At 37.3% G+C, this 12,182-nt stretch overlaps 1 protein-coding gene across 3 annotated transcripts in view; it reads right to left on the bottom strand.

The window, feature by feature from the left end:
• The window catches only part of LOC144972850 (uncharacterized), a 56,651-nt gene that overhangs the window by 20,982 nt on the left and 23,487 nt on the right, over window positions 1-12,182 (bottom strand). For all 3 annotated transcript variants that reach the window (XM_078914576.1, XM_078914575.1, XM_078914577.1), the window contains exon 2: window positions 1-41. This exon is cut by the window's left edge and continues 437 nt beyond it. In XM_078914576.1, the coding sequence (XP_078770702.1) occupies window positions 1-41 (41 nt within the window). The remainder of the gene's footprint in view (window positions 42-12,182) is intronic.

Raw genomic sequence — 12,182 nt, 5'->3', positions numbered from 1 at the left:
GGCATGCGTAAACTAGGGGTTGTCTGCCTTTTTCTTTTCATCTGGAAAAACAAAAAAACAAAAATAAGAGATAACTTCTTTGTCCTCTCATCCTCCTTGCAACGATAGAAAATGTGACTCTCCAATTGTTTAACATTGGGGTCTGAATAATTGCCTGTATTTGCATTTCCCCACACTAAAGGCAACTGCAATTTTAATCTAATCAAAAAAATGTCAATATTCACATCTATGTGTCAAGCGATAAACTCCTCGCAAATGGTACACGGTACTGTAACTATAACATTAATTGTATTTCTTGACAGATGCAAACAACTCATAATGCAATACGCACTAATGTCCGAAATTCTCACTCTTTCCTACCCGAACAGGGGGAGAAAAGCGATGGTATTTGAATGTTCAACATGAATTCACACGTGTATTGGGTAAATTTTTCTTTAAATAATGTTAATCTCCTGAAACTGAGGTCACCTATAAGCCACATAATTGGCTGGCTGTTTATTTAAGGCAGCATGAATCGAAAACGCATTCTCTCATCGTACTCAAGTGTAAAATGAGAACCCGGTCGGAAAGAGTGTTGTCTGTGTCGGAGAAAAATGTCATGTCGCCCAACAGCATCATGTCTCTTCTTTCATGCTGCTATTGGCTTTGGACCACTTTCAAGTGCCTTGAGCACACTGAATGGATATTGCGCTTCAACGATGTTCTAGTGGTTTTTTTTTTTTCCTTTTCTTTAGAATGTGTGTATATTATTGTGTGTCAGGGTTGGAAAGGGGGGGGGGTGTGTGGTTTGAATTTGAAAGATGTGTACTCACGTAATTAGTATTTACGATGGGCCTATGTAAAAGTGGTCCATTTATCGACCTTCCTCTACTCTAAAACAAACTTTTATATCACCCGATCCCTGCAGTTGTCCATGGATCCTATCAGCTTATCGGTGCGGTATGGATCGTGGTACACGTCAGTGCATTGAGATTTGTGAAATCATGTTTAAGAACATGACAGCGGCAATTAGACAGTCATATAACATTTACCCTTTGAATATCAACGGTGATAATCGTCAAAATTTAATCGAATGAATAGAAAATCCAACTTCATTATATGCTAAAATTTATTATGAAAAGTAGTATCTGTTAAATTTGGAAACTATAGGACGGCACAAAGCAACTTCGCTCAATAGACCGACCGCCAGTGTTTTCACAGTGTTTCAATGTTTTCAGACCATATAGATGTACTGTCCGCATCAAGAGGCCATCGGGCGTGTATCTTTGATGATATCTTTTATTGTGTTTACTTCGGGAGAGATTGTCAGAACAGAAACTACTCTCTTTTTTTAATCCCTCATCCTTTTGGTCTGTCACAAGCATGTTTTCTTTACTATGTCTATGTCTGATAATTCACGCTTATGACTCAAATTATAATTATCTATCGACATTTATGACTTTGACATAAGCAATTCACGGTGAATAGTATCATCATTATTTTATCCACAATTGTGGACGCTGAAATTCTTGCAAGACTACCTTTATATCGTTATATCCAATGATGACTTGTGCGCTAGATTTATCAGTATGCTGACTTCTGAACAAGCGTTACCCGTACAACTATGACAAAAATATTATATACAACCCTCCTTCCATCTCCTTTTCAACGACATCCGCATCCTCCTACTCTTTGTAATTCTTCTTCTTCTTCTCCTCCTCTTCCTTCTCCATCACAACCTCCTCCTCCTTCTTCTTCTTCTTCTTCTTCTCTCTTCTCTTCTTCTTCTCTCCTTCTTCTTCCTTCTTCTTCTTCTCTTCTTCTTCTTCTTCTTCTTCTTCTCTTCTTCTTCTTCTTCTTCTTCTTCTTCTTCTTCTTCTTCTTCTTCTTCTTCTTCTTCTTCTTCTTCTTCTTCTTCTTCTTCATAGTTGTCGATCGACAACACAACCAGAGCAAGGCAACTGAAATTTGATTGTGAGTGCCTGTTACAACGCGTGTAGATACAGGAAAGTCCGTTCCAGAGCAATCTGTAGCCAAAGACATACGGAAGTCGTGTACAGAAAGTGCTTTCGAAAAGGCTAAATCAGTCAGTTTTTAATTCTCCGGGTTCTTATCGAAACAAAACAAAACGATAAAACAATCATTTCTCAAAAGAGGGTATCCATTTATTGACACCAGATCAAAGGAGTCAGGGTCAGAATCTCAAGGAAATTCTTTGCAAAATTTGATAGGGAGCACAGCTGATTTCTTGATCGATTTGTTACAGATAGTGCAAAAATAGGTTTGCACATGGGATCATGACACTGCTGCATGGTAGCCGATTCTCACACTACTATGTTATGATGATCTATCCAGGCCTCAAACCCATCTTCGCAATCGTGTACGGTCGTGAACCCTCCCGGAAACTTCGTCACAACGCAACGTTCAACTAGATGCTCTGCGGTTTCGGGATCTTGACCACAACGGTTACATGTTGAACAGGCGGCAAGTCCTCACTGCTGAAGGTAGTGTACCGTGAGACAGATACTCGTCCGAAGTCGGTTCGCTGCCACCCAATGTCTCCTCTTGCTGGTGGAAAAGCCTGGCAACGCCTCCCCCTAGTTTCTAGGAGTCAATATCCCCGCCCCCACGAGGGATTGAACTCGTACAAATTGATTCCCATCTCGTATAGTATATGCAGCACTGTCCGAAGGCAAGGAAGCCAGGTACAATGGCTGCCGGGGCTTATTTCGGCTCGAAACAGGGACACCGTCAATTATGCGCATGAGAAGGGTCTCCCCATTCCCTCTCTTTTTGATCTTATTAAGCCAGTTGTTTGTAATCGTCTCCTGCTGGACATCTGTTGCCAGCGTTCCCGACACTATATGCAAGGACTTGCGAAGTTTTAAATCGACCTTCTAATAGTTCTTGCTTCTACCCCACAATGCAGCGCAATATTCCGCGGCGGGGTAGCATAGTGCCAGGGCGAAAGTCCCCAGAAGCGCTTGATTAGTACCCCAAGTTGTTCCCGCCAGCTTCCTCAGAAGAAAGTTGCGTTTCTCTATCTTACGGGCAACTCCTTAGAGATGGCCCCGATAGGTAAGGCTGTGGTCCAGCGTGGCTCCCACGTACTTCGGATTCGGCTCATATGGGAGAAGCTGGTCCCCGACGAGGACGTTCAGTTTACAGGTGGACCAGCCACTGCATAGGTGGTATGCTGTGGCCACGGTTTTTGAAGTGTTCATCTTCAGGTACCATTTGTCAAAGTAAGATTGCGGCGGTGTGTGTGGGGGGGGGGGGGGGGGGGGGGGGGGGGGGGGAGGGGTTGTAAGGGCTGATGACAGAGACAAGTTGAACAAACTAAAGTCATCTCCCCGAATAAAAATTTTTAAAAATGTAAATTTGTGTTTAGGGTCAGGACGTGATCTTTTTAGTTCAAATTCCGTCACCTTGTCTGTCTCGCTGAGGCACTAAATACAATAGCTTTTATTATAATATAGCATAAATTTATTTTAAAATTATGAGAAATAGGTCATCACCTCTACTTTATTTACTTTTAATTATACCTTTTACTTTTTATCAACGTCTGTCCCATATGAACATGTTTTTAATGTCTCTGGAAGAAAAAAAAATCATAAATAGAGAAAACTTCCTACAGTAAAAAATGCCACGGTCAGTTACGATACTAAGCCCATTTTGTATTGCGGTAAATATAAACTATTTTAACCGGCATTCGTCACATTCTATTTATAGATGTGACTTATCGCTCTTTTTTCTTTTGTCTAAGGTTCGCGTGGGAAAAGGGCCTTCAATAAAAAGCCCATTTCGATAAAATGATACCACCACCCGATGGCGTATACTATGGTATATACTATGGAGCACAAGGCGGTAATGATTGGTTGATTAGACTGAATCACAGAGTGTAATTACCGCGTAGATATCGTTGGTTGGGAAAGAAATATAATGAAAAATGGATGCATTTCCTAACTGAGACTTACTAGGGATCGAGCCAGAGAGTAGAAGGTGGCTGAGGCCCATTTATCTGTTAAAGAGTTACGCGGGTAAGTGTCAATGGTATGACCTTAAGTACTATGTGAACGGCGAGTATTTCCAATTTACGGCACGGTGTGTATGCAAATCACGGAATGCTGCTCGTGAGATCGCTACTTCGGCTGAGGGTGGCTTCAATGCCAGTGATAATTTATGACTTAAAATGTTTCAAGTTATACTCTAATAGTCAGTTACTCAGGACTGCTAAGAAGACAACTAACTAAGACGATAATATAAAAACGACGTGGTGAAGAAGGGAGATATATAATACAGGGAAGATAAACACTATATACCATACTCCATTTTATATTCTGTTAAATTATTAACCTAACCAAAACGGACTTAATAGCCAACATTTAAAATAACACAAAACAAAACAGAAGAAGAAGTAGAAGAAGAAGAAGAAGAAGAAGAAGAAGAAGAAGAAGAAGAAGAAGAAGAAGAAGAAGAAGAAGAAGAAGAAGAAGAAGAAGAAGAAGAAGAAGAAGAAGAAGAAGAGGAGGAGGAGAAAGAGAAGAAGAAGAAGAAGAAGAAGAAGAAGAAGAAGAAGAAGAAGAAGAAGAAGAAGAAGAAGAAGAAGAAGAAGAAGAAGAAGAAGAGGAGGAGGAGGAGGATGAAGAAGAGGAGGAAGAGGAGGAGGAGGAGAAGAAGAAGAAGAAGAAGAAGAAGAAGAAGAAGAAGAAGAAGAAGAAGAAGAAGAAGAAGAAGAAGAAGAAGAAGAAGAAGAAGAAAAGCATTAAACATTCTTTAAAAAGTTCATCAATAAAAATGCTTTTGGATCAATTTGAAATGGCACTGTGCTGCTCCAGACTTTTTCCAGTAATGACACAAATGTAGTTGTTCCACCACAAGTTGTTGGTGATGCCAATGCATTCTGTGTAATTGACTTTTGCTTGTGGATGGAATAGTAATCGATTTTCTATCATGGTTTTACGGCATTAGAATATCTGATATAATTTTGGGATGCCGCAGTGTTGTGAATATTATTTTGAAACAATTTGAGTTTACAGATTTGCCAAAACTGTTCAGATCTCTCAACATGCCATACTCCCTAATAATCTCTCTATTCTTGTATCCGTCCAAAGGATGCTTCGTGAAATTCTAATTTTGGATATTTCTTTATCGAGTTGATTTTTAACAATGGCTGATTGATTAGGCAATTATGTAGAATTGCCGATTGACTGATAATAAGAGAGCAATGATGACAAAAGACTATTGTTAGTGACATACGTAAGTAGTCATTCGGAGCTATTGGGCTCATGGAGCCGGAGTTTATCCCGGTTTCTAGAGCGTGAAACGGACAATAGCAATTGCTTGCTATCCTTTGGGGGCGGAAAAAATAGACTGCATCCGGGATCGATCTAGGTCCCTTTTCGTGTGAAGCGTGTGTTCTACCAACTGAGCTATCGGGACCCCCGACATAAATAACAAATGAGGAAAATATTTTACTATAGCTGTCAAAATCTCAGAGGTCTCATAAATGCATCACGTAAATGAGTCGTATTATCACAGAACTGACATGTTGTCCGTCAAACAGGCTCCTTCTAAAACAATCTGGTAAAATATGGTTACATCTACTCACGGAATGAGTCATCCTCATTGACTTACCATAATGTAGAATACCACCTATAATAAAAGACGATATCCCAACCAATAATAATAATAATAATAATAATAATAATAATAATAATAATAATAATAATAATAATAATAATAAATATATAATAATACTTTATTGCATCCCAAAAAGGAAATTTTTTGTACAGACGTGTTATAATTTACACAATAAGATAAAAATACAATGGAAATAGGATGTATATATATTTTTTTAAAAAGGAGCAGCTCTATAACCAGAGCTGCACTTTATAATATGAATAATTTCAACACTGTATAATAGTTAAAACTGTCACTATAAATTGAAAATTGAAAAGATTGCAAAACAAATAAATTAATAAATTAATATTTATATTTTTTAAAAGTAAAAATGAGAAATTATTATATAAAATGATTATTGCTTGTTGTTATAAAGCCTAATACTGGACGGCAGAAAAGATTTTCGGTGTCTCTCTGTTTTCGTTGAAATAGAGAAAGGGCGACCACTTCTTTCTGACATAATAATTGATGGTCTTAGTGGATGATACTGGTCATTTAATATTTTAGTTATTTTATTTATACAAAATTTCTCGTATAAAAGATCTACATCGTCAACATCATTTATATAGCGTTTAATGGATTTTTTAATATTTGAATTTATTTTGTTCCTTTCCACTGCTAAGCAATTGCCTCCCCAAGCTGTTATACAAAATGACAAAACACTTTCAATTACTGCTCTATAAAATAATGTGCAGAGGGTTTTTATCTATTCTAAACTGAGAGAGTTTTGATAAAAAATATGTACGTCTGCACATCTTATGCTTAATTATTTTCAAGTGTTCATCCCACTTGAGCCTGTCATCAATAGTTACACCAAGGTATTTGTAGTGAGGAACTCGCTGGACGAATTGGTCCTTTAATTTTAACGGTTCTATCGATTCCTTCACTCTCCTAAAGTCAATCACGAGCTCCTTTGGCTTGCTTATGTTAAGCTCTAGGTGGTGGGCATCACACCAAGACACAAATCTATCAATTTCTTGCCTATAAGCCACTTCGTTGCCATTTGTTATGAGGCCTTGAAGAGCGGTGTCATCTGCAAACTTTATTAAAGGTACACTCAGGTTTTGACTTCTACAGTCATTCGTGTATATTGTGAATAATACAGGGGACAATACACAACCTTGAGGAGCACCAGTATTTGTAGTTATACAGGAAGATTTGCTTTGTCCTAATTAAAACATACTGTGCTCTCTCCGTAAGAAATTCGAGCACCCAAGCAATTATATACTTGCTTAAATTCAGACTAGTCAATTTTTGAACAACCAACTGAGGTTGCATTGTATTGAACGCTGAATAAAAATCCGCAAAAAGCAATCTGCAATAGCTCCTAGCGTGATCTAGATGCCTGTAGATGTTGTTTGTAAACAGCAAAATGGCATCCTCTACGCCACGTCCTGGTTTGTAAGCAAATTGATGACTATCACTCAATGGCATAAACTGATTCCTAATTTTAACAAGAACAAGTTTTTCTAAAGATTTCATGACTATTGAAGTCAGTGCAACAGGTCTGAGATCGTTCATAGTTTCAAGTTTTTCTTTTTTTGGAACAGGAATAATTTTTGAAGTTTTCCAAATTTCAGGGATCGAAACGCATTGGAGGGACCAGTTAAAAATATGTTATAAATGGGGGAAAGCTGATGGGCACATTCTTTTAATAATTTTCCTTTCAATCCATCCGGCCCAGCAGCCTTCCTCTCGTTTAGTTTCGAAAATACGAATCTCGTTTCTTCTTCACTGACCTCAATAGTCATTTCATCTTCCAAAGCCCTGTCTAATTTATGTTTTTCATTTTCAATATCAAATTTGTTTGCTGTGTCGAAACGTGAATAAAATTTATTTAGAGTTTCAATTTCGATGTCTTCTGATATAATCGTGGGCTTTGGATTATAGTTAACAGCAGTTTTAAGCCCCCGCCACGTGTCCCGTATATCCCCAGAAGAAAAGCATTTTTCAATTTTATTTTTGTACTTGTCTCTACAACTAGATATTACTCTCTTTAACCAAAGAACCAAACAATGTAGACCGCCCTGGATCGACACCGGAACCAGAGGATTTTAAGAGAGAAAAAACGACAATGTAAACTAGCAAAACAAAACAAACAAAAAAAGAATCGCCCAAAAAATATACAGGCAGTTATGTCAATTCAACCTACCTGAATAATATGCAACATCAAACGATAATGGTCTTACATCAGTAGCAGAAAAACAGAGAATATGTATGCTGCCCCCTCCCCCCCCCCCCCCCCCCCCCCCGTCCCCACTGAAAAATAATCATGGCTTATTTACTCCAGACCCAGAGAAAAAAATCCAACATATTAAACCTACAATTTGCCTCTGTGTTTTCAGACGCATTTGAAAATGTCAATGGGACACTCACAGAAGAGACATTGAAACAAATGGATACAAGTATGGTCTCTGAGCAAGGATTCAAGTGCAGATCAATTAAATAAAGTGGCAGAAAATGTAGTCCGGATCTGGCAAGCGATCCACTGAGACAACTGGAAGGGAACGTCTCCTGCCCCATATAACTGAAGAAACCTTAGCACCGCCACCAGTCGCACCTAAGATAAGCACCATTACAAAGAAAATGAATAGTTTGTGATACGGGATGAAAATTAAATAGCCATAGCCTACATTTAATGAATCAAAACCAGTACTATTATTCTTTGGCTAATTATGTGTTAACTTGTTATTGTATGAGGCAATTCTGTTGATTTATATCAAAGTACTTCTTCTTTAACGGGGATTAATACTTACCTTCTGAACCTACCTATCCCTATATAACGTGCCAATAATCTACCACGATGTCTACTACCTATTTCTTTAAACCTAAAAACATTTCTTAATATCAGTCAAGTTGTCAGGAGCTTTACCCGACTATAATAGGGGAAAAAATAAAGTGGCACCAGAAACTAAGTATATGGGGAAACTATCTGACTCCTAGCTCTCTACTCTTACTTGCCACTCTTCCATATAGACGCGATATATATATATATATATATATATATATATATATATATATATATATATATATATATATATATATATATATATATATATATAAAGAAAGAAGCACCGCAGATGTTATGGGGAGGCATAAATGGCTGGCCGCGAAAGCAATCCGAGAAAATTAATATCACTATCACCATCACCGGGATAGACATGTCAGCGGCCTTTGACACGATGGATTGCCATGCCCTGCTAAATATATTGAAAACAATAATAACTGACAATGAAATTTGACTAGTGCGTGTCTTGCAGAGAGTCCTGGGTAAATACCAAAGTGAACGGAGCAACAACTGCTGTGTAGCAACGCATATTTGAAATATATATCTGAAATATTTTTGGTGCGCATTTTCGAACCGACCTGTTTGGCGGTCCGCATCTGCTCCTTACTTGTCAATAAAGGCATGCGATATATCAACAGACAGAAAAAAAATTGTCTACTTTTTAAAGATATATACCCCGTACCAACATGTTTTCTCTTATGTGAGACATAATAGCAAATTCAAACCGCCTAGTTTCTTTTGTAAATGACTATATATATATATATATATATATATATATATATATATATATATATATATATATATATATATATATATATACACGTGTGTAGTCAGAATAAATCGGACCCTACTTTTTTTGTCGAATGTAAGTGGGAATAGATTTTTTTTTTCATTTTTCATTAATTTCATTGTGAAGGTATCTCCACTTCTCTCCATGTAAAAGACCATTACACAATCAAATCTGTGTGACACTGTAGTCAAGTGGACTTGCCTTCAGACTGGCATGACCCTGGTTCGAGTCCAGCTGTGGGTGGCGCAAAGTTGAGTCCTTGATCAAGACTTTTTACCCACATTCTGTCACCGAACTCAGTTGTAAAATGATAATCTGGTGGTTATCATTGTTGTTCCTGTCGGAAAAAAAAAATGTAATACCGCCTAGCAGGCGTCACATTTCGTCCTACATGCTAAATGTTGCCGTTGGCTTGGGACCCCTAATAAGTGCTTTGAGCACACACACACACACACACACACACACACACATATATATATATATATATATATATATATATATATATATATATATATATATATATACACACATTTACTCAACTTTATTAATACGTTGTGTGTCCTCCTTTAATTTGATGCAGGGAAATTACTTGCCTTCGCATGTACAAAGTGAATCATTCAATAAACTGCGGTGAGATTATCCTGAGCATCTTGAAAAGGTTGCTTTAAATCATCTCCGTTTTAATGAGAAACAAGACGATGTACTTCGTTTTTTTTTTTTTTTTTTTTTTTTTTTTTTTTTTTTTTTTTTTTTTTTTTTTTTTTTTTTTTTTGGGGGGGGGGGGGGTTATAGCATCCCACTTGTTCTGGATTGGATTCGTGCTAGGATTGACTCCTAACCACAACCAAGGCCCTGCCACAACCTTACCTAATCTAATTGTTCTCTTAAAAATCTTTTCGTAATTTGAGCCATGTGCGCTGGTGCATTGTCGTGCATGAAAACTGTTGCGATTTCATTGTCTCCAATATTATAACTGTCAGATGACAACCTGCTATAATTAATTCTCAAACGAATGTCTTTTGGCTTCCCATGATACATCCCTAAACAACCAAAGAACCGCACCCCGTTTCTGATTTCAGTGGTATTTTATTCCTGTACATCTTTACAAATTTATAAAACGCCTTTCGTGATGAACCAAACCTTACATATATAACAAAACTCGCACACACACACACACACACACACACACACACACACACAAATGCACTTTTAGTATATGAAAGAGATTGCTTGTGCATAGTAAACAGGACGGGTCTAAGTACCGAACCTTGGGCTACCCCAAAATTTAGTATCTGGCAATCTGATTATTCACACCATCCACCACTACAGACTGTCTCCGACCAACAACATATAATTTAAACCACTTTATGGAGGTTCCAGTAATCTCAAAAGTTTTCTCAGGACGGGCTGGCCAACAAAAAGGCATGGTCGATGGTGTCCAATACTGCAAACAAAGCTAGTTAGAAGGCATAAAACATTAATTTTGTTAGAGTCAGCATCATCGGGGACTTTAAGAGTGCGGTTTCGGTGTTGTACCTGCGCTATAAGCCGATTCAAAAGTCTGTTGAATATCATTAACACCAAGATGACTCAGTGATTGATGAAGGACTACCTTTTCAAGCAACTTGGAGAGGATAGTTTAGAAATGGGTTGATAATTCTTAAATTCATTCTGGTCTAATGATGTCTTTTAAATCAAAGGTTGAACTAAGGCGTTTTTGAAACAAAATGGAACATTACCATTGGAGAGTGAAAGATGAATTACTTTAGTTATAGATGAAACAAGCGTGTTTACACACGCAGACATAAATTTTTCTCGTAATGGATCAAGTTCGCAATATTCAATTGGTGTTTTTGCAATAAGATTTTTTAAATAAATTCTTCAGCTACCTCTCTAAAATGTGTACAGTTAAGTACCAGAAAAAGAATATATTTCATTGTAGTCATCATCGTTGTCAAGCTTTGTTCGAATTCTGTCAACCTTATCTTGAAAATAAATGGTTACGAGCGCATTAGGAAGACTACATTTACCTTTGTTGTTGGGTACAGAAGTCGACTTGCTGTACATTAAGAACTCATCACATATTGAAAAAAAAATGAAGGCTGGGTTTCCAAAACTCGTTAAGTCGATTTTTCTACTTTTTGAGATTTTCCATCCACAGCTAACTTGAAACGTAAACTCTATTTTAAGCATCGATTGGGACAAGACCTTCCTCAGATTTGAATGAATTTGAAGTTCATTCATGATAAAAGGATTGACCGGATGGGACATTTAAGGGAAATTGCCTTCAATAATATCTCCAAATGGGAAAAATGGAGATAATGAGTTTTTGAAAACCACTCTTCAATTGTTTACATGACTTTGTTCTGCAAATTTCTCCACAAACTGATACAATGTTCCAGTTGGTGCTGTATGATACGAAATAGAAAACGTGAATATTTTTACATCGACTTTCAACAAGTTTGAGTCATCCGGTATCTAACGTTTCTCAAAAAGTAGGGATCTCTATTGTCATTCCCAAATCACTATCTGAAAATAACTCAACTCCAAGATCTAGCTTTAGTTGACTCTATAAAGTGACAATAAATTTACGTCTAGATTATTTAAATAGGGGACTCATCATTTGAAGCGAGCTGATATTTATACATTTCTTCATTACATCTCAACTGTCAACTTTGTCTATTACTGTTTCATAGAAACCGGTTTTCAGCTATTTATTATACCTAAATGTTTCACTTACAACGGAGCAGTAGCGATACAATATGTGACCAACCGTCTCAATCGGGTATCATATCCGGATAAAAGAAGTTGAAAATTGCGTTAAATGTCTAAATTATACATTTTGAATTAAATTCAATGATTTTTATCGTATTAAGGAGGGGGTGGTGCAGTCTCTTAAATTTTGCAGTTCAAATGAACAGTCTTCATCAGGTTCATCCTGGC

The sequence above is a fragment of the Berghia stephanieae genome, chromosome 5, assembly GCF_034508935.2.
Source record: "Berghia stephanieae isolate SIO BIC M18660-M18661 chromosome 5, UCSD_Bste_1.3, whole genome shotgun sequence".
NCBI lineage: Eukaryota > Metazoa > Mollusca > Gastropoda > Nudibranchia > Aeolidiidae > Berghia > Berghia stephanieae.
The sequence above is the reverse complement of the archived record's forward strand: the minus strand, read 5'-3'. Positions and strand labels throughout refer to the sequence as shown.